General features: G+C 37.7%; 2 protein-coding genes and 1 long non-coding RNA gene across 6 annotated transcripts in view; 1 reads left to right on the top strand and 2 right to left on the bottom strand.

The window, feature by feature from the left end:
* Window positions 1-754: 754 nt before the first annotated feature.
* gcfc2 (GC-rich sequence DNA-binding factor 2) lies at window positions 755-9,924 on the top strand. 3 transcript variants are annotated; one of them, XM_007540417.2, is made up of 18 exons: window positions 755-1,128; window positions 1,850-1,948; window positions 2,381-2,611; window positions 2,702-2,953; window positions 3,101-3,201; window positions 3,395-3,540; window positions 3,877-4,060; window positions 4,834-4,957; window positions 5,037-5,076; window positions 5,169-5,260; window positions 5,810-6,009; window positions 6,087-6,231; window positions 7,449-7,570; window positions 8,301-8,377; window positions 8,507-8,573; window positions 8,671-8,817; window positions 8,885-9,021; window positions 9,642-9,924. In XM_007540417.2, the coding sequence occupies exons 1-18, from the start codon at window positions 816-818 to the stop codon at window positions 9,772-9,774; spliced, it is 2,610 nt and encodes an 869-aa protein (XP_007540479.1). In that variant the 5' UTR covers window positions 755-815; the 3' UTR covers window positions 9,775-9,924. The 3 variants fall into 3 exon arrangements, with proteins under 3 accessions (XP_007540479.1, XP_007540478.1, XP_007540477.1); XM_007540416.2 differs by having other exon boundaries at window positions 1,847-1,948; window positions 3,104-3,201; XM_007540415.2 differs by having other exon boundaries at window positions 1,847-1,948.
* A 729-nt stretch (window positions 9,925-10,653) lies between these two features.
* LOC103129360 (saccharopine dehydrogenase-like oxidoreductase) overlaps window positions 10,654-22,321 on the bottom strand; it is a 12,158-nt gene continuing 490 nt past the window's right edge. The window contains exons 2-13 of one of the 2 annotated variants that reach the window (XM_016665022.1): window positions 21,622-21,834; window positions 18,256-18,368; window positions 16,541-16,621; window positions 14,734-14,863; window positions 14,473-14,522; window positions 14,199-14,329; window positions 13,604-13,721; window positions 12,526-12,645; window positions 12,387-12,443; window positions 12,189-12,300; window positions 12,013-12,094; window positions 10,654-11,629 (exon numbers count right to left, since the gene is read on the bottom strand). In XM_016665022.1, coding sequence (XP_016520508.1) covers window positions 11,539-11,629; window positions 12,013-12,094; window positions 12,189-12,300; window positions 12,387-12,443; window positions 12,526-12,645; window positions 13,604-13,721; window positions 14,199-14,329; window positions 14,473-14,522; window positions 14,734-14,863; window positions 16,541-16,621; window positions 18,256-18,368; window positions 21,622-21,834 — 1,298 coding nt within the window. In that variant the 3' untranslated portion in view covers window positions 10,654-11,538. Of the gene's footprint in view, window positions 11,630-12,012; window positions 12,095-12,188; window positions 12,301-12,386; window positions 12,444-12,525; window positions 12,646-13,603; window positions 13,722-14,198; window positions 14,330-14,472; window positions 14,523-14,733; window positions 14,864-16,540; window positions 16,622-18,255; window positions 18,369-21,621; window positions 22,203-22,321 lie in introns of those variants that run through there. The other variant, XM_007540414.2, reaches the window with a different exon arrangement.
* On the bottom strand, window positions 18,375-21,611 carry LOC107834172 (uncharacterized). Its single transcript, XR_001659955.1, has 3 exons — window positions 20,620-21,611; window positions 20,495-20,514; window positions 18,375-20,374 (listed from the first exon to the last, which is right to left on the bottom strand). It is a non-coding gene; the product is annotated as an uncharacterized LOC107834172 (long non-coding RNA).

Below are 22,321 nucleotides of genomic sequence, written 5' to 3'. Positions count from 1 at the left end.
GGCGGCCCCAGACAATTTTTAAAGGGGCAGCAAGTTGAAATTTTTTGGGGGGCACAACTAAAAAAAAAAATTAGATAGATAGATAGATAGATAGATAGATAGATAGATAGATAGATAGATAGATAGATAGATAGATAGATAGATAGATTTATTTATTGGGTTGTACATTTATTTCTTGATCGAAGAACATAACAAGATGTTCTTCGACAAGCAGTTTCGCTCGCGTACCTTTCACTTTTTGGGGGGCACAACTAAAAAAAAAAATTAGATAGATAGATTTATTTATTGGGTTGTACATTTATTTCTTGATCAAAGAACCTAACAAGATGTCTTCCCCCACACCCTGCCATTATTGGTGGCGACTACTGGTCAACATTTTTCAAGTGGGAGTAATGGCCCCACCTAGCCCTCCTTTTGGAGTGCCACTTTGTCCCCTGCCTGAAACTTGGAAGCACGAAAATGTAGAGGGTCCATATCATTCATAAGCAACGGAATTAAAGTTAAAAAGAAAAAGAAAAATCAATTTGATTTGGTGTCACCACAGCATCACTAACATCTATCGTCAAAACTAGGTCTTTACTGATATTTGAGGCCCCAAATTAACTTTTTATGACACATTTTCCAAACCTGGAATAGTTATGAGAAACACTCTTATAAACCATATGATCAATTTTCTTTGAAATGTAGCCAGCTTACGCTTGCTTACCACAATATACGCTTGTTTACTACATTACCCATGGTGCATTGCTGCTGCTTTGCGACATTTTACCGCAAACGTCAGAAGTAACGTATGACAGGCCGTTGTGTAGACAGAAATGTTTAACAAGAAGCCACGGAGGAACTTTCGCCAGAGAAAACAGAGCTCCAGCGAGGATGAGGACCAACAGAAGAACGGCGGAGAAGGAGATGAACCCGAGGAGGCTCCGTCGGTGATAAACAAGCCTCCCAAAGCGACACAGAGCCGCGGCATCTCCTGCAGCTCCAAGCGGGAAGCGACACCTCCTCAGGCGGTCAGCAGTGATGGAGAAGCCGCGGCCGAGGCGCTGGAAGTGACGGAGGACAGAGATGACAAAGATGGGACAAAGACGACGAAAAGTTCCGTCCTTAGTTTTACAGACGATAAAGAAGGTAGCTAAATTAATGCGCTAAATTGAATAAATAAATATTTTATATCGTTGACAGTTGAAAGATGGCGACTTACATAAACGTTTCATATTCATATCTCTTGAACTTTTCACATTACAAGTATAAGTCACATTGTCAATACATGTGACAAAAGCATGTACCGGCTTTTTCTTTGATTGAAATAGTCGTCCGATTTAAAACAGGGGTCTTCAACCTGCGGCTCCGGAGCCACAAGTGGTTCTTTGGATGATCCACAATGGCTCAGCAAAGAATCAACTAATGTTTGTAAATACAAATTTTAACACCAAATGTTCGTTTATGCAGTTTTTCCATGTGTTGTGTTGATTTTCCATAACATGACTCTAAAAATACCAGTGATATTGTTTTGAGATCTATTTTATTTCATAATTAAGTTGGAAATTATATGCTTTTTTTTTCATTTTTCTTTAACTTTCACAGAAAGAACGAGATCAATCATCTTTATACTGAAACCCAAAAACAGAAATAAAATGTGAATCTTTGAAATAAATTTTCCAAAGTAGCCTTTTATTTTAAAGATTAAAAAAATACATTTGCTATTCTAAACAAGTCTTAATTCACTACACTGGAGGCAAATATGGCTCTTAAGATTATAAAGGTTGCAGACCAATTATCTTAAAGTTGGATTAGGTAATAATGCTCAGAATGTCAACTAAAAACTTTTAATTTCTTTTTGTTGTAGCAGAAGAATCAACCTTTAAACTAAAGAGGTCCTCTGATAAAGCTGTGGTGTTTAAAGCCAGGAAGAAGGAGGCTCCCCCCACCAAGACGAGCCGCAGCAAAGGTAAAACCACCAAAATGTTCTCCATTTTCTGATTCCTCCTTCCTATAAATGTATATGAACCTAAATTAAGTCCAGATCAATATTTATCTTTTTAAAAATATATACAATTTGCTTTTGAGGTAAAAAATAAAAATAAAAACCTTCTTTGTCTGTAAACTACTCAAGTGGCATAGTTTTAGCTTCACCTGGTCCAAATTCTGTAAAAAATGTTACATTTTAAAATACTTATTTAATATTAGAATACTTATCTTGTTTGTACATTTGCTTCTTTTAATGTATTTTTAATACTCTAATAAGCCTAAAAAATCTGCAGAATGTGCCAATTTATCTGATTAATCATCAGAATATCTGAATACTAAAATAATTTATCTGTAGCTCTATCTATAATCATTGTGTGTTGATCAAATTTCTTCTGCGCTGAATGTCTTCCAGCTTCTGGCGGTGCAGATGCCCCACCATCTGTTTCTCCCAGTCATGGAGACAGCAGTGAGGCTTCACCGTATTCTCAGCATAGTGATGATGATGATAATAACGATAGCGATGATGATGATGATGATGATGACACCAGCAGTAACGATGGTGACAATGACAGTGACGGAGGTTTTGCCAGGTCACCTGCAAGTAGCTCCAACACTGACTCCAGCTGCTCTGCTGCCAAACCAAGTATGTCTTCATGTTTACTGAATGTATTTATTAAAGGAAGTTGTGATGAAGAAAGTGTGCTCAAAGTCTGTCTAACTTTTGGCTGCTCAGCTGTTATCCCTAGAGCAGAGGAGATACACGCAGCCAGGAGGCAGCGGCGCGCGGCACGAACCCAGAAGGAGTTCATACCGTTGGGTAGAGACGGCCGGAGCTCCGCTGGCAGGACCCCCGATCACTACAGCCGAGATGATGAAGAGGACAGAGTTGAAAATGACGACGACGATGAGCCAGACGACCATGAGAGAAGAATCGAGTTCGCCCCCCGAATGAAGAGCATCAGGGAGAGGATTGCAGAGAAACTAGGTAAAGACGAGGTGATACCGTGAGATAGAGCAACCAGAGATACTGTGAGCTTCAGTAAATAAAATAAAATAAAAGGCATCTTTTCAGAGGTGAAAAAAATTTTAAATAAATGCAAAAAAAATATAGAGTCTGGTTTATATTTTTGAGGAGGAAGTGACGGAAGTCTGTCAGGAAGTGATGAGGAGGAGCAGGAACTTTGGGAGCAGACACAGATTGGAAAGGGAGTCAAGAGACGACCAGGGGAACAGGTGAAAAAAAACCCTGTTTCTTCCCATTCTTCATTTTCTGCTCTTTATTCATGTCTGTTTCTATTTTATTTTCCTCTGCCCAGTGTGTTCTCCTCATTCGCTTTGTCCCTCTAATTCTGTTCCTATTGTCAAGTTTGACTATTAATTGGAAAAAGTTTTCTTTTTAACAGTGTCTTTTTTTTTTCCTTCTCAGAGTCCGTCTGGCAGCGAGTCCAGCAGCTACAGCAGCAGCAGCCGGCCAGACAGAGGAGGACACAAAAAGAGACTAACAGGGGCTAAGATCCCAAAGACCCTTCCTCTTGTTTCTGTCTCGACGGTGAAGAAAAGGATCACTAAAAAGTTAGTTTTCCTCTCATTTACAATGCTTGAATTTACATCACATCATAACAATCCACAACCACACTAATTCAGACATAGAAGCAACCTTAGAAGCAACACAAACATCTTGAAATTACACTGATAAGGACAAAAATTAATACTTTCAACTCTTATTGATAGTTAAAGGACTTGCCATAAATTTACTGAAAATAATGGATTTCTCAGATACAAACATTCAAGTTTCCATCCCCTGTGACGTTCTTTATTCCAGACTGATGCATTATTTTTAAGGTGTGATTGTGTTTTTGCTTCATCGACTACAAGATCACTTTTCCTCTGATTGTGTTTTGTCTCTAGACTGGACTCCCTGAAGGAGGTGTACAGAGCGCGGCAGGCGGAGCTGAGAAGGATGGAGGGCGACGCCGAGAACGCCAAGAGTTCGTTAGAGCTGCTGGAGGAAAGTTCCTCTGAGGCTCAGCTCAGGTTTTACAGAACCATGATCCTCTACGTCCACAACCTGGTCGAATGTCTGCAGGAGAAGGTCTGACTTCACCAAGGAAATCAACATTATTAGAAAAAAATTATGAAAACAATATGTGTCACTTACAAAGAAGACTTGACTCTCAACTGTATGGAGTATAAAGTTATTTTAAAAATATACTTAAAGGGACCTATTATTCAAAATTCACATTTTGCATATCTTTATGCTTCCATTTGGGACTCTGCTTCTGAAAAGAAAAAGAAAAAAACAGTGTTTGGCAATAACTTAATGTTTTTTGCTATCTGGAAAATGAGCCAGCAAGCCTAGGGAAGCCTACCCCGTTATCTAGCAACCCAGGTGGAGCTCCAGCATGTTTGGTCAGCTGGTTTTTTCTGCTGTATTTGCTGTACAATGGCTGCTAGAAAAGACGAGTGTTTTGCTGACTTACCATCCATAAACCACTTGCTGCATTCTTGTTGGTTGAGCAGGAGGCTCCACTCCTCCTTTTCATAGATGTACTGTTGTGTAATTGTGCATCTGTTTGCAGCCATTTTCACATTCGAATAAAAACGTTGAGTTGGGAGCTGCTTATTTGGATTTAAAGTAACAGAGGCCTAGAATGGCTCATTCTGTCCATTTCGAACTCTTTTCAGAACTGACCAGCGTAAAATCACATTATCTAAGAATGATTCTGTGCAAAAAAATGTAATGAACATATTTTGTATTACCCATAGATCTATTCTAACCTGTTCAAGGAAGCATAATAGGTCACCTTTAATACATTCTTTATTTTTAATCGACTAAAACTTCTCACACTAATTTCTTGTCTTTAGATTATTGAAATCAATGCCTTGGAGCTGGAAATGCACACTCTCTTGTCTGACCACATGGAGGCGCTGTTGGCTCAGAGGCGAAAGAGGATAAAAGAGGAGGCTGACCGCCTGCAGCAGCTCAGCTGTACGTGGTTGCTCTATGCTGTACAACCAAACGTCCAGGAAGTGATGAAACATTTAAACTAACTCTTTGTCTCTTGTAGATGACTCAGAGGAACAGACTGGCAGCTCTGGTGTTCAGTGGTTAGTGAAATTTAAAATTACTTTCCTGTTTTAACTTTTTTCTACGAAAAAGCATAGTCCTTACTTTTAATTCTTCTGTGTGCGACTTGCAGTGAAGTGGCCAGAAATCCAGAGGAAGATTTTAATTTACCTGAAGACGCAAAGCTTTCTGCAGAAGAAGAGGAGAAGCTTCAGGAGACAATAGGTGAAAAACAAATCAATCTGTTTATGTTACAAATTTTCCCCGTCATCTCCTCCGCGTTTCTGTCGTCACGTCCTCGCCTTTGTAGCACATCACTCATTTCAGGTTGAAAAGTTGACGCCGCTTCGTGACGTAGTTCGGTTGAATTTGTGCAATTAAGGTGAAACTTAAGGAATTTGTTTCAAATCAGAACCGCATAAAGTCCATTTTTCATCCTACACCGGACTCTGTTTCGACCGTTTATGGCCGCCATCTTTGTCCCTGTATCAAGGGCTAGGATGACCAGCGGCGCTCTCTAGTGGTTGGCGGCCAAACTACAACACTGAAGGACGATCTAATAAGTTACGTAATTTAGTTAATCAATTGAAACTAATTTTAAATCTAATGAACTGTTAATCGATAATTAGCCATAAGTAAATTAATTGTTTGCTTTCCTACCACAGTGCATGTTGCGTTTGTACTCTATTTGCTAAAAGTTTACTGTAGGTGCTTATTTTTTTGTTTTCACTTGATGGATTGTCTCACTTTGTGCCTTCTATGCTCTCTCTTCAGCTGACATCCAGTCGAGAGCTCGGGCGGTGTTTGCTGACGTCCAAGACGACTTCTGTGACGTTAAAAAGATTCTGTCTCGATTTGAAGAATGGAGGAGGTCGTACTCTGACTCCTACCACAACGCCTACATCTCTCTGTGTCTGCCCAAGCTGCTCAACCCCATCGTTAGGCATCAGCTGCTGATGTGGAACCCGTTAAAAGTGAGAGCAGAGATTGTAAACGATCAGGCTTGGCCAAACGCGTCGAGGTGTTGATCATTTCTGTGTTTGTGTCGCAGGATATTGGTGGAGAATTTGAAAACCTCCCGTGGTTCACAGCAGTGGAGACATTTTGTCACGGACACGGCCATGAGGAGCTGGAGCACACAGACAGACAGACGCTCTCTAACGTCATAGAAAAGACTCTTCTACCCAAAATGACCAGTAAATACCACACACTCTTCAATGTTTTACTGATGATGTTAACTTTTTAGATCCTATCGAGGTGAATTAATGGAGCTGTAGTCTGTAATTGTTTTGTCTATTGCTTACCATTTTATCTGTAGTTTTCTTTTTCATTTTCTTAATTCTTCATATTTCCCTTCTCAGGTATTATCCATAATGGTCAGTAACTAAAAGAAATAAGAGCCAGGCTTCCAGGAGTCATTAATTGAACAAATTAATTTCATAGTTTCCACTGAGTGTGCATAATCAAATCACAGTAACTAGTTTAAGTGAAGAATGCAAAAAACCTTTACTCAGAGAATTTAGGGAACCAAATGAAACTTTGTTTTTTTTCCTCTGCTCTTCACGAACACAATTGTTCAAAAATTGCATTATGCTTTTTTTTAGATTAATTTTTATTTATTTATTAGGTGCATGGTTTTATTTTAATTGTAAATTAAAATCTAAAAACATATTTTCAGCAGGAACACAGATCAAAGTATAACCTTTTTAAGCTCACTGCATAAGGATAATTTGAACATCAGAGAAAAGATAAGTGAACAAAAATAAATACAAATAAAAGCAAAACATACAAATAGAAAGAAAAACAACTTTCCCATCCTTCTTTCCCACATGTCTCTCACTTCCTGTGCATTTATATCTCTACATTCAGATATCCATTAGCACATATTCACATGTATATGTACATAATTCTCAAAGATTAAATTATGAAGATGTAGCACCAGTGGGCTACTTTGAAGCTGTGTTATGCTTTTTTGCACATTACTCAAAACAACAAAGTAATATTTGTGTCTAAATGCAATTAAAATGCATCTGCTTGACTAATATTTTTAAAGAAGAAGGTCTTGACACGTTTTAGGAGACTACAAAGAGATTGTGGAGATGTTAGATTTCACATTAACAAGCAATGTTTATATTTCTAATTCTAATGTAGCTTATTTTGTACAGAATGGGACAAATCTGCTGACGATCATTTTTTATGTCAGAAAATGTGACAGAATGTAGAAAATACCCCAAACTGGGATTAAAATTTTGGATTTAAGCTGGAAGGCGACGGTGCTGCTGCCACTGCTTCACTGTGCTGCAGTGAGATCGTACTGCTGCTATCTTTACCAGCAGAGGTCACAGAGTTTTCTGTTTCTGTACGTTTTGTCTGTCAGGGCAAGTGAATAAATAATTTGTGTTTTTCTGCGCAGGCCATGTGGAGCTGGTGTGGGATCCTTTTTCCCACCAACAATCCACCTGCCTGTCTGCTGTCTGCCACAGGCTGAGGGAGGATTACTCCATCTTTGAAGGCGAGCAGAGTAAACCTGTGAAGGTGAAGCCAACAAACTAAACATTTATTATGTTTAGGTTTTGATGTTTATTTCCAAAGTTTTTTTTGTTACTGTAATCCTATTTTTTTTTTTTTTTTGTGCACGAGGTCATTCATAATACTAATTAAACCAGACTACAGTGAGACTTCTGCGACCCGCATTCGCAGAGGCTATGTGCAGCGCTGCACATAGCAGTGTACTGTTTGTGGAAGTAATGGAGTCGTTTATGCATCAGTTTAAAGTTTATTTAGCAATTAGACCTGACAAGATCATATCAAAGTGAAGAAAACTAATAAAAAGAACATTGTGGAGCATTGACTGCAGCTTTTGTAAAGAAATCTGTTTGAATTTGTAGTCAGAAACACTGGTGGTCTGATTGTGATCTGCTTTAGCAGAGCAGACTTTGTTCATAAGTTCATAATTATAATTTTGGTGCAGAAATATGAGGCATGTCTTACATCAACGACATAGAAATGAGATAAAATGCAACACGACCAATCAGAATGCAGAAGCTTTGAAAACTGTTGGATGTTTATCCAAATTAGTACCACACATAGAAGTGGCACAGATACTTTTGGGTGAAAAAAGAAACTGGGATGTTCAAACTGCAGTGAAACGGGCAGATATTGGTCACATATAGGCAAAACAGCAGATTTGGGTCTTATTGATCTGCTGTGCGAATGCAGCCTATGAAACATACTTGAGATAAACTGTATTTTCTGTTTCTTGCAGGGGTTTATCGAAGCAGTGGTTCATAGGCTCAGAAGCTGTGTAGATGAAGATGTCTTTATCCCCTTGTATCCAAAAAAGTCAGTATACTAGAGTCATTGATCATTCACTGATTGGATTAAATTCCTTGTCTATAAAGGATCATTTCAGATTATTTTGTGCATCATCATCTCAGTCACACTAATGGTCCATTTGTTTTTTCCTTCCAGGCTCCTGGAGGACAGATTGTCCCCTCAGCGCCGCTTCAGAGACGAACAGTTCTGGATGGCTGTAAAAGTAACTAAAAGATCTCTTAGATTTTAAATGTTGTTGGCTTTAAATGTTTCCAGGCTGTTTTTTCTAAGCTAATCAGATTATATTTTGCCTTTATTAGCTGCTGGGGAACATGGGGAAATGGGATCTGCTGCTTCCTGAGTCCATTTTAAAAGAACTAATGCTGGACAAACTGCTGAACCGATACCTGATGATCACCTTGTCTAGTGAGATGCTGTCGAGCAGAGTTGTTTCTACACACAGAAAGGTATTTAAATATATCTAAACACAGAGTTTACCCTGGGATCTGTTTGTAACCTTCTCTTTGGCTCCAGATTGCAGAATGTCTGCCTGACTCTTGGTTTGAAGGAGAAAGCGTCTGTTTGCCTCAGCTGCAGAATTTCAGGAACGACATTGTTCAGAAAGTTCACAGCCTCTGCAAACAGCAGCCGTCTGAAGATCCAAGCAGCAGGTAATGCAGCACCTGTTTTTATGTAGATATTATCAGTCGACGTCACGTCAGTAGCCGCTCTACTGCGCATGTCGCCTTCAGAACGCAGTCGAGAATGCATTTTAACTATTTACAAAGAGAATAATAAAATAATTTACATCTGGCAGCCAGTGTAGAGCACTTATCTTCGCCTGACACAACTCCCATACGCAACTTTGATAAGTTTTATTTTTAGCACATCGATTCTGTACCTCGCACTGCCTCTCGTTAAATTGCTTTAATGTTGCTAGCAAGTAGCATCCAACGTTTGGGGCGTATTCTCTCGTCTTTTATCGACTCACCTGCAGCTTATGGGTCATTAAGACGCTTCTCATTCACTAATGTCAATTTGTAGCGACGTATCTTATCACGCTGTCATAAACAGTTGTAGTCCGCTGACAACATGCTAGCTAATAGCTAGCAGCGAGTTAAATGCGGGTAACCATGGTAACCAATAAGCGGTTAAAGGCGGGTCCGGCACTTGCTGCAGTTGAGTTGCGGACCCATCCGCTGTATTTACAAATCAATAATCCCTCTGTAGGCACGGAGATCCTTCCTGGCTGATAATTGTATCAACTTCTTCAAACTCTGTCTGCTTGCAGGGCTGCTGTGGTCGAAGAGCTGAAGGTTCTCAGTAGGTTGAGATGCTACGACTCCATCTTGGCTCTAACCGGGAAATACCACTACGAGGACGTCGTCTACTCTCATCAGCTACTGAACCAGGAAAGAGAATGAACTGGATGAAATAATAGACTCATGTTAAACTAATAAGTAAAACACATGCAGCTGTACAACAAATTATGATTTTAGTCAAGATATTTTTGATGTCTAATACAAATTGTTATATTTTTATGAATAAATGTTGGAATTTTGTTTATTTCTGAATTTTGTCTATTTCAGTTTATATAAAAATGGATATATCAGGGGTGTCAAACTAATTTTCATTTTGGGCCAAGTCAAGATTATGAATGCTTTTGCCAGAAGGTATTAATAAAACAATTAACTTTTAATATTATACCTTAAATAATATTGAACATCCTTTCACGTTGATGTAATTTGGCATTATAGAATTAAAAATTGATGTAGCTGATAGAATTAACACAATTGTTACCTTGAAGTTTTATTGAAGTGGCTCTGGAGTCCAGATTAGGATCAACAACTATTTCCAAAAGAAGAGCCTATTTTACATCCAATTCTATAAAACAAAACTCACCTTGGCCGTCTAAAAGCAATTTTCTAAATATGTAATTCATAAAATGTTTTTCTATGAAAGCTAACAAAATTTAAAAAAAAATTCTATTTTCAGATTTTAGAACAAAACTGTAGTATAGTAGGAAAAATTGTAGAACAAGATCAGCTTATTTTATATGAAAAATGAAAAGTTGCATAGTTTGACGCGTGTTGCTTTAAAAAGCCTGTTGTAGATATTAAAAGCAGATTTTTGCATAAGAACTTGTATGAAAAGCAACTAAAATGAGCATTGGTTAAATAAAAATAAACATTTCCTGTGGGAGCATTATGTTGCACCTGGATAATCTTCACCGTTATCAGTGAAACTGGGGCCTTACTGGTGTTTTTACATAATGATGTGCATTAAAGACAGGACCTCTTATATTTGCTGCAGACATCTTTATTTATGAAGCACACAAAGTGATACAAAATAAAGCCTGAACAATGCACAAAATGCTCAGAGGTCTCAACTGAATTGCTCTGATCCTAATTTGCATGTTCAGAGCAACATTTATCAAACTAAACACCGTAGAAAGTTTAGTTTCATGAAGCATCATGCTGTTTGCTGGAGCGATAACAGTTTAGACAGGCCACCCATGATTTTAAAGAAACCTCACACGGATAAATGCAAATGTTGCAGCTACTGCCCTTAACTGATGGCTGGAAACTAAAGAAATTGGAAAGAAAAAAAGCATTCACCATGTTAATCTTTTTAACTGTAATGCAACCTATCACCTACTTCTACCTCATTAGTCCTCTATTTGTACCTCTAGATTAGAAACTATGAGCAGAAACTGTTGGGTAGAGGAGCTTTAACATGTTTTATGAAAAGAATCGATGGGCTTTGGTCAAAAACAGCTGCAATATTCAGAAAACCTGTTCATCCTTTGACAATCTGTTAAATGCTTTTTATCATTTGTGTGATAGTATACATAAAATATTAGTTTTCTCTTTATTATCCGTGTCCAGAGGCATGAACTGAACAAAATTGTCATGAATACTTCTATTATCAGTCATCATGTCAGTGGAAAACCATGCAAAACTTAACATTTCTTTTACTGTCCTTGACGAGGAAACACAGCAACAATTGTGCTCGGTTTCTATCTGAAAAGGTTCTGGTTGCAGCAAAGGATTAAAAGTGGAACACATCACCAAAAACAAAATTTGAAGCTTCAAGATTATTTTAATAAAAAAAAAAGGATATTTTTAAGCTCAAAGTTTCCCAGTTATAGTTTTGCGTGTTAATAAATGCTCACAGAAATGTCAGGGTTAGATGACAGAGAACATGATGCCATGTTTGTTGAGGCGGTCGATGAGGGTGGTTTTGGCGAAAGCAGCTCCTGGAGAATAAACTCCTCCCCTGGAAAACCAAGAACATGTCTCACTGAGAAACAGATTTAAAGTTCTGAAATTATGCTTGGAAGAAAAATAAACCTGTTTTTAAGGTGAAGTCCTGGTTGATTAAAACCGTTCTGCTCTTTTACAGCATCACTCATATTTTATTTTATTTAGTTGTAATATAATGCAATCACATTTTCTCAAAATCCTGCAAATTTGTTGACTTTAGGTGAGAAATATGCCGCAGTTTTGGTGCCGATCCAGGTCTTTGTCCCTTAAAAATGCTAAATATAGCACTCTAAATGTGCAAATCATGGTAGCTATAATTAGGTTTACATGGAAAGTACAAGTGACAAACTGAATTTAAAAGTCGGTGGTGTGTTTGGTGTTGGAGTGGGAACTCACTTCTTGGGCAAAGCTGCCGGTTCGTTGAGCATCGTGAGAGCAGCTTGGACCATGGCGATGGGCGTGGCCACGTATCCGGCCTCTGAGTAATAAAAAATGAATTTAGATGAGCTTTACTCACTAAACACAAGTTAATATCCGTTTCTGAACTTTGACTTTTGTTCTACAGTGGTTACCTGGTCCTTGAATTAGAGTGCGGATCTTGGCGTTAGGTTTTCCCTGCGCGGGGTCCTGACCGTCTGTGTAACCCTCGCCGTAGAAGGAGAACCGGAAGGATGATCCCTCCATCTAACAGAATATATCAATTTCAATGAGTTTTGTTTTGCATATTTAAGCAAATGGGTGTTTAATCCTGACATCTTTCGCTATTTTACCTGCTTTCTGGTTGGTCCGGCTTTCGAGAACATCCCAAAGGAGAAAAACTCTGGATACTGAACAGAGAAATTAACTAATTAGATTTAAAAACCAGAGTTACACTGCATAGACAGTGTTAAATGCATCTTCCTCGTTTACCTTTATGAGCAGGTTGCGTCCCCAACCGAACTTGACCAACAACCAGAACATCATGCCAGCAAACATCAGCCTGATGATGTTGCCAATACCTCCAACTCCAGCATATGCTCCGTACTGGACCTGGGATTTATGGCAGGAGGAAATCATTCACACGGTGCAAATATTTAGTTCAAACTATCCAATCTCATTGATTACTTTAAACATTTGGGTTCAACATGAAAGATACAGTCATTTCAGCAAAATCCAACCCCATATGGCATTTAACAGTCTATAATAAAGAAAATATTTGGCCTTCTAAGCTGACTTAAGAAACAGGGATTGAAGTAAAATCTTTAAAAACAAGTAAAATATTTATAAGGTGAAGAGTGGATTGTTTTATTTTCAGTTCTTAGGGTTGAAGAATAAATCAATAACATATTGCGACAGATACATGATCAATATCAACAAATAATATGTCTGATGGAAAATTAAACGTTCAATATATGAAATATTCACTGGACTCCGATCCAGAACCGCACTTTTAACCTCTCATGGCCTGATAAGCAAAGTGAGTGGAATCAACTCACTCACTCACTCTTTGGTTACCTAGCAACTCACTCACTCTTTGGTTACCTAGCAACAGGCTGTAGGAGTAACTGCCACCAGCAGCAGCTTAAAGTTTCGCCACTGTGACTCATAACTATTTAAACGACGACATGGAGTAAAAACTGTGGATGAAACATGAAAGGTCACTCCACTGGTATTGTGTTTTAAATATCTCTATTACAGATATTTAAAATACAATACTAATCAATAATTATAATGACTAAAATAAAATGCTTATATGGAGATACGTTTTCCAGCCATCAGATCTACTTTAAATTAATAGTTCAAGGTGGAATATCTTGAAACAAAATCCTAAATCAAGTTTAAAATTCTTGATTCAAGTAAGTTTAACTAGTTTTGAAATTCCTTTGCAGTGTGGAGGAGAGATCTTGCATAACCTGTTACTGTTAAAAATTGAATCAATAGTAAAAATATGTTTTATTGGCTGATATTTTCCAGTTTTCTTATTAAAATGCTGCATTGTGGCACTGACCGGCGTGGCTTGATATTCCTCTGCAAGGAAGCGCTGGGTTCTTTTCACCACGGACGGATCAGAACCCATGAAGGGAAGAGCGTACTCCTGGATCTCATTACTGTAGAACAGCGCTCCCCTACAAACATGCAGACAGGTCACATTTTATGAACACTTACTGAGAAGGATTATTAAATTGTAACAATATTATTGATTATTAAATAGCTTTTTTCAGATTTCCTGCTTGTCCTCAGAATGCCTGCAATTTCAATAAATATCAAGTTTTAGAGTCTAAACCAACTGAGAATCACCTCAGTTGTGGAAAAATGCCATTTATGATTATCAGACTCATTTTTGTACTTCTACATGTCCAGCTATAGAAAGGAGAATATGTCAATGACACTGTTACTACTAACAATAATAGAGATTTAACCTAAAGAAATGTCTAGTTCAATGGAGTAAAAATATTAAGTGAAACATTGTAGCTCTGATCAGGCTCATTTTCCTGCCCCAGTCTCAACTCTTTTTCAATCTTTAACATATTTTCTCCCACCATTGCCCCGTATTGTCTTCTGAGGATAACGTTTTGGTGAGAATAAAACGGAAGCGACTGTACCTGCGCCGCAGCTTGGATCCGACGGTGGGCAGAGGTTTGTGGTTAAACTTCCTTCTTAGACTCTGGAGATTCTGGCTGTCGGCGAAGCCGTAGATGGCCGACTGCCACGTCCCGTCATGGATACACCCACCCTGACGGATGAACACAGACAGACAAGTCCTGATGAAGTGCAAGGCAGACATATCACTAACAAGAACAACAAAAATTAGAACAAGACTGAAACATCAAGCTGGCTCAGTACACAGACTTATGGGTAATGTAGTATCTGACATACCTCAGGTCCCATGCTGACAGTCAGAAAGCTCTCCACAGCAGTCAGGGTGCCTGTTCACACAGGCAGGTTAGCATGATGCTAATGGTGAGCACTGCAAAAACAGTTTCTAGTGCAAATATCTACGTACACATGATATAAAACAAAACTAACTCACAAGTAATATTTCTGGAAGATATAGGAGCTTGTTTTAAGTCAAGAAGGTAATGGCTGGATTAAATATGCATTTACTGAATCTGTTCAGATCAGTATATCAGGTCTTACCCTTGAACTGATCTCGTGTGTAGATGACTCCCATGTCTGCAGGAATGGAGTCAAAGCCACAGCTTCCAATGACAAAGACGCCTTTCTCTGCCGCCTGGCTGCTGTAGTTCAGCTGCATGCCCTCCAAAAACTGTCCGACAAAAACACCCAGAAAAAAAACACTCCAGTGATTCTCATATACTGCATTTAATTTAACATATTTTTAAACGCAATGAATATTAAAGGTGACCTATTACACTTCCTTGAACAGGTTAGGATAGGTTTATAAAAAACCTATTACATTTATAAAATCATTCTGATAAAATGAGATTTCCATCTGCTTAGTTCTGTCCGTTTTCAGCTCCTGTCAGAATGAGCTTGTTTAGGGCATCCTGTCACTTTAAATCCAAATAAGCTGCTGCTTATTAAGATTTAATAAGCAGCAGTGTAAACAACGTTTACACTCACACATAAAAATAGCTGCAAACAGATGCACAATTATTGAACCGTACATCTTTGAAAAGCAGAAGTGGAGCCTCCTGCACAACCAGCAAGAATGCAGCAAGTGGTTTCTGGATGGTAAGTCAAAAACAAAACGCTTGTCTCTTCTAGCAGCCATTGTACAGTGAATACAGCAGTAAAACCAGCAGACCAAACATGCTGGAGCTCCAGTTTGGTTGCTAGGTGACAGCGCAGTGCACATCGGTTGGGTCTTGATATCCGGAAGGTTTCTGAAATGGCTCCTTTTCCAAACATTAATTTATTACTATAAAAACTGCTGGATGTTTTTTTAAAGCGCTTGTGCTGTTTTTACAAAGAGCTGAAACCCAAATGGAAGTAAAATAAAATGCGCAAAATGTGAAATTTGCATAGCAGGTCCCATTTAAAAAAAAAGTTAAACACAGATTTAGTTTTAATCGATCTCATCTTAATGTAATGGAGAAGAACCAAAAGAGAGAAACCTTAAATTAGCCTGCGTGTCAGCAGGACTTGTTGAACCCCGTCCAACAGGCAGAGAGCAGCTGCTGTCATGTGGCTGAGTTAGAAATAATTTCATCCTAACCGGCTGCAGCATGAGAATCAGCGTGTCTCCAATTTAATCCAAACAAACAGCTTCAAAGATGAATGTCAGGACATCTACAGGGCAGCACATGTTTCCAGCACGAAGGTCTCACTTAATCTGATTTAAAAAATATTAATCTCCAATCAGTTTTTGAAAAACTTGTAAAAAGATGTTTGAACAATCAGTAGCTAATATCTGCACCAAACTTTCTAAATCGACGGCTAACATCCCATAAACTGAAAATCTTCAGAGGCCAAACTTTGCTTTTTCTCTCCAGTCAAAAACACAAAACTAATATTATTGTGAATCATGTATTGTTTACCTGCAAAATAATAAACTAATCAAGTAATATTTCGATGAAACTAACAATTAGTATGACGTTTGCCTTAATATTTACAGGTATTTCAACTTTTTGGGCCATTTATTTTCAATTTTGTTGGTCTGTAAAAGGAGCATTTACTTTTAAAAACTTTGCTGTGCTCAGCTGGATATGATGGATGAGTAAGAAGTCATTCATCATGTCTTGGAAAAAATGCTAATAAAGATAACAAAATTCAGTTTAAAAACATCAACTCACTACAGAAATCTCATCCTATAACAATTACAAAACTGTCCAAATTTGCAGCTTTCTTCCTCCACAGTCGGGGCCACACAAAATTATTCCAAGGGCCATAAATGGCCCATGCGCCACACTTTGGACAACCCTGGTCTACATGCAGACTGAGATTAAAGAAAACAACACCATCAGGGGGACGTTGCGCTAACCTGCGGCTCTCCAGAGATGTCGATGTGGTGCGCTCCGTTCTCCACGCAGGCTTTGACCACGGGCTCGCCAAAGAACCGGTACTGTGAACACAAAGACGGACAGAACCTCATCCACACCCTTCTCACACTTCAACAACACTTCAGTCCGTCTCCACCTGGTACAACTGGGCTAGTCCAGAAATAAAAGCCCTATCAGGTAAGAAACTTTGGTGTTGACTACCACCCCCAGTTAAAATTCAACATAAAGTTTCTATTCCAACATTTCTTTATTCATGAGATTTCTCTTCAGTTTTGTCATTTTCTTAGCCTGCCTTGTTGACTTGTTCATAAATAGATTCTCTAAGTGCCTTGAGATAACTTTTTTTGTAGATTATCACAATAAAAATAAATTTAATTGAATAAATCAATCATTCATTTAACTTATTTTCCTACATGCGCCGACTGTAGACAATGGACTTTAGCATTAGCAGCTATCAGAACCATCAGCAGATGTAATAAAACTTGGAGTCGTTGACCGGTTTAGCTCAGTGACTTTATTTAAAGCTGTTAGAAATCTCTCTAATGGCTGATGCATTTTATTTAAATACCAAAATGCAAACATCTCAACTAAGGATTTACAGCTGATGCTCACCAGAAACTGCTGACTGTCCTTTAAAACTGAAACATGGAGACACTTTAAATGTTTATAGTAGAATTTAGGGCTGAAACTAATAATTATTCTAATAATCAGTTAATCTATCAAATGTTGGACAATTAACTGGCACTTTTCTGCCCATTTTTCATTTAAGCATTTAGGTTTTTTTATTAAATACAATCAGAAATACATTAAAAGATGCTAATTTTTGTATAGTTTTATTTTAATTAGTGCTCTGACTGTTCTTTCAGCAAAATGGCCTTTTTTTGAGTCTGTATTGCTTACTAAATTAGTTGATAGTTTTTTAAATAAATCGATTAATCATGTTAGACCTAATTGAATTCTATAAAACTTTGACAAACGGCTCCAGTTCTAGTGACAAAGATGATCTAACATGTCACTGAATGCTGTTCACAAGATTTTTTCTATTTTCAGTAAATGTTTTAACAATAACAGTTGTTTTGCATTAAACTAAACATTAACTGTGTCTGAACAGTGTTGTAGTCAGAGTGACAGATTAATAATCAGATTATTATGGGATGCTTGGAGCCTTCTGAAGTGATGAACATCTGGTTTAAATGCAGCTGGACTGACTAACTTGAATAACAAGTTTCAGTCCTACCAACAAACACTCCTAGTTCTTCGGAAACCACAATCTCCAAAACAAATAAAAAATGTTAAAATGTGATTTTTTTCTCTCTAGGGAATAAAAATGTGATACAATTTAGGCTCATTGCAGAAGATGAGCTGTTTTTGATTCCACTGTTTTGCCAGAGTCTGAGCCATCTTGGTGCAAAACACAAAACTGCTACAGTAAAAATGACTCTGGCTGCTTTACAATAAAGCTTGTTGTGTGCTGCAGGCAGCGTCTCTCCCTGCCAGAGAAGGCTGCTCTGTGTTTCCTCTGTGCATGCGACGCCGCAGCCACAGAGGAAAACAGAAAGCAGGCGGGCAAGATGAAGCGCTGCGCTTACGCCAGGAGAAGATGCCAACGTGTCAGAGTGGAGCAACAAAGTGAAATGAAGAATTAAATTCTCTGAAACAAACAAATACAAACATTTCTTTGGAGCCAAACGCTTACCGGGCCGACGCAGTTCAGAACGATCACGGCCTGCTTGCACATGGCTGCCAGGGAGTCGGGTTCGCCTACGTCTGCCACGATCACGTCCACCTCTGTCCGGAGCTCAGGCTTACCTGTGAACAGAAACACACCTGAACCGCGGAGCAACACTTGGATTTAGATTAAAAACCAAACATCAGCGTTTATCTGGCCGTTTGGACAAAAGCTGCAAGGAAAAACGGGTGAAAAAAAAAACACAACACCCTCAAGATGTGTAGACAGATAAACATCGTTTATGATGAATTAAGGATGAGTATTTATTGTGTCGTTTGTTATTTAACGTGAAAAAGTTTGATTGTTTGACAAAGCTGTCCGTACTGTTGGGATTGTTAATTTTACTACATTGCTTTTTCATTTCAATAAATATCAATGAATTTGAAAAATATGATGAAATACATTTCCTGTGAGCAGTTCAGTGATTCACACTTCTTTATGTGACTGGAGTAAAGAAGCACATTCAGTCACCTAGAGAAGAATTAATAAATACTTATCACAGCAGTCTTATAAAATACTATGATAAAACTTTAAGTCCCTGTCAGGATTCTTCTTCATGCTCTTTCTTGTTTTTGGTAAATAAAATACAAATGTTTTGTCCGAGACGACATTTCTGTACAGGAATTCAAAATAAAAAAGAAAAAGAACAAGATTGAAGAAGACAAATTCAAAATCTAATGTGAAAAATACTCAAACAACTCTTTAAAAACTTTTCTCCAGTGATGCTTTTTCACCTTTTAATCTTTTTAAGTCATATTTTTCAGATTTTCTTCCTGTAGGTTTCTCTAATGCTTTTTGATTTTGAGCTGATATTTTACATATTTTCAGTTCAAATTGTGAAACTACGAGAGCATATTGCCCTGCTGTCAGTTGAATTAAGTGGAGGAAAACAGGAAGTGAAGGGCTTTTAATCTAATATAATGTTTAAAATGATCAGCTCACTGCCAGGGAAGAGTGAGCTACTCAGCTGAAACATCGAGTATTTCTCTGTGGATTAAAACTAATGAAAACCCGACTTCATAAGAACATTTAAAATGAACATAAATCAACATTTTATGTGAGGAATGTCATCTTATAAACATCATACTTTTCAGAACATTAACATATTTTACAACAAACCTGCATTTCTTTTTTAAAACATTCAAATAAAGTGAAGAACTGAATTTTGGATTTCAGGAATTAATCGTGGAAATTCATTAAATTAATTAGAAATAAAACAGTTAAAACACATAACCATGTTTGTAAATAATCTGACCATGTGCTTAACATTTTGATTTTCTTCCAGGTGAGAGAAGCACAATGGATTAATTATATATTTTTAGTATCTTGAATTAAGGCAAATCTTTCCTGTCAAGATGGCTCTTAAAAAAATATGTAGACTTTCAAAACATTGCTAAAAAATTATGCAAAATATAAAAAAATATATCCAACTTCATGCTGAAAATAAGCAAAACTAATTTGTAAATTAACTTACAAATTACAATTAACAAATCTTGTAAATTTTAACATTTTGATAAAGGAATGAATGAATGTTTAACTCATGGAAAAGCAACTTCCATGCGTAGATTACAACACCCTGTAATGTAAGTTTTCATACCTCTACAATAAATTCAAATTAAAGCTTATTTGACCGGTTCAGAGAATAAACAAAGGACTCATAAAGATGTTGGGCATCGACCACATTCAGAGAGCGATTCACCTGGTCCAATAAAAATGTACATTTCAACACAAACCTAAAGCAGGTAAGCCTAAAAGACGTGAGGCGAAATGCAAATGACTGAATTACAGGAATGTTTTGTGAAGGCTTGACTGTCAGATTACTTAAACTTAGTGAGAACAAAACAACAAAAACATGAATCATAAAAGCTGCTTTTCAGTCGGTTCTGTTTCTGTTTGAAAATAAATACAATGTAAATGAAAGAGAAACGGCAGAGATGATTAATGGGTCGGATCTAATGTTCTGGACGAAGCCTTGGAGGAGTTACTATAGTAACAGCTATGCCAGTTATTACAAATATGCTTCTGTAGAAGTCTGAGGTGTCTGCAAGGCAAAGGACGCATTTTTCTTCCAACCAGATAACTTCAGCTCCAACCAGATAACTTAACTTTCAACCAGATAACTTCAGCTCCAACCAGATAACTTAACTTCCAACCAGATAACTTCAGCTCCAACCAGATAACTTAACTTCCAACCAGATAACTTAACTTCCAACCAGATAACTTCAGCTTCAACCAGATAACTTAACTTCCAACCAGATAACTTAACTTTCAACCAGATAACTTAACTTCCAACCAGATAACTTAACTTCCAACCAGTTAACTTAACTTCACTTCCAACCAGATAACTGCGGTGGGACAGGCCGGCATCAGGAGCTGGTATGTCCCCTCAGCTGTCGAAGAGGAGGAGGCCAGTGAATTGCCCTCTAATCCTCTGGAAACTTTTGTTACCAGGATGATAAATTAATAGCTCCTGCTCCAGATTTGCAACTGGAATGGATTTTCCATCAGTCTGGTTGGCATTACTCCATGTCATAATTTCATTAAATGTAATTACTGGGAATGTAATTCCTGTTTTTGTTGAAAATGAAAAATAAAACAACTTAGTAACTGATTTATTACTGAAATTATGAGTTGTAATACTTTTCAATTGATTAGCAAATGAAAAGCTAAAGGAATGCATGAACATGGTAGATAAATATTCTTATAATGCAATAGTCTATCTTCTGAAAAGTAAATATTCATTATCTGTAAGTTATTGTTATAATAATAGAAATAAAAGCTTTAAAACATCAACATGTGTGTAAATACTCTACATTTTTGTGAAATCAGATATTTTTTTAAATATTTGCGATCAGGAAAAAGTGTAGCATATAAATAAAAAAATTATTATCCAATGAACAGAATAAAAAATAGATATCAGTTTAGAAATTAACATTACAGCCAATTAAAAATCTGATTTTTTTTTAAAGGCGATCGTAATCAGGGACATAAAGTGTACATTATTTTGTATAAGATAATATTGCTGTTTTGTTTTGCTTTATCTCACATGTGCATGTTTAAAATGGAGTCTAATGCTCAACATATATACACTATTACCACTTTTATTTCATGTGTCTATTTTAATGCAGTTTATAACAGGGTCAAAGTCATGTCCAACTGTTCAGTCTGCATGAATTGCTTCATCACCTTGAGTTAAGCAACATCTCTGAATCAACCCTTCCACACCAACTAGAATACTTTCTATTTGTCTAAAAATGAACAAACTGAACTAATAGTCATAGTCACTGCATTAAAAACAATCTGCACAACTAATGTGACTGATCGGATACATACCTAGGACTTCAGCGGCCTGCTCCAGAACTTTTTCCAGCTTCTGCTTGCTCCTGCCAGCCACGGCCCACTTCAGGCTCCCTTTGGGTCCCTCGGACGCCGTCCGGGCTACCTCCTCCACCACAAACTGCCCCGTGAAGCCAGAGGCTCCGAAGATGACCAGATGGTACGGCCTGTTGGAGGTTGTCTCTACCCGCGCCATGGTACCAGCAGACACTCAGACAAACAGAAGAAGCTTACTGCGACACCTTTACACTCCAACTGTCACAATGAAGGGGGCTGAGCTGCCCGCTGCGCTTTTCACAGCGCTGCTTTCTCTACTTCCGTAGCCAAACTATGCTAATATGCTAACAGAAAGTTGCAACAGACACGCGCATGACAAAGAGGTTTCATATAAAGAAAACGTGTCATATTTTTGCATTATTCATCACGTTTATTTTTCTAACGAATCGTAAATTTGATCGAAACTCGTCTTGCTTTCTTAAAATTTTCCAACATTGATATTATGTTAGCAGAACGACTTCCTCAGGCTTCTGATTGGTGCTTGTAAACATGTGACGCCCTGTCAGCGTCAGGATCATACGTCAACCTTTCCGCCATGTTGTAAGTGGCATGTTGCTTAGGAAAAAAATACAGCTCTTCTCCGATTTATTTTATGTTCCTTAAATACTTTAAAATTGGCAGCTATCATTATATATATATA

This window comes from Poecilia formosa, unplaced genomic scaffold, assembly GCF_000485575.1.
Source record: "Poecilia formosa unplaced genomic scaffold, Poecilia_formosa-5.1.2 Scaffold539, whole genome shotgun sequence".
Lineage (NCBI taxonomy): Eukaryota > Metazoa > Chordata > Actinopteri > Cyprinodontiformes > Poeciliidae > Poecilia > Poecilia formosa.
Note: the sequence above shows the minus strand (reverse complement) of the source record. Positions and strands in the feature narration are given on the sequence as shown.

Bases quoted from the DNA above. Each gene is read 5' to 3' on its own strand.
- gcfc2 (XM_007540415.2), top strand. From the start codon at position 816: ATGTTTAACAAGAAGCCACGGAGGAACTTTCGCCAGAGAAAACAGAGC. The intron at 4,958-5,036 runs GTACGTGGTTGC...TGTCTCTTGTAG, and splicing joins CCGCCTGCAGCAGCTCAGCT to ATGACTCAGAGGAACAGACT. The intron at 5,261-5,809 runs GTGAAAAACAAA...CTCTCTCTTCAG, and splicing joins GAAGCTTCAGGAGACAATAG to CTGACATCCAGTCGAGAGCT.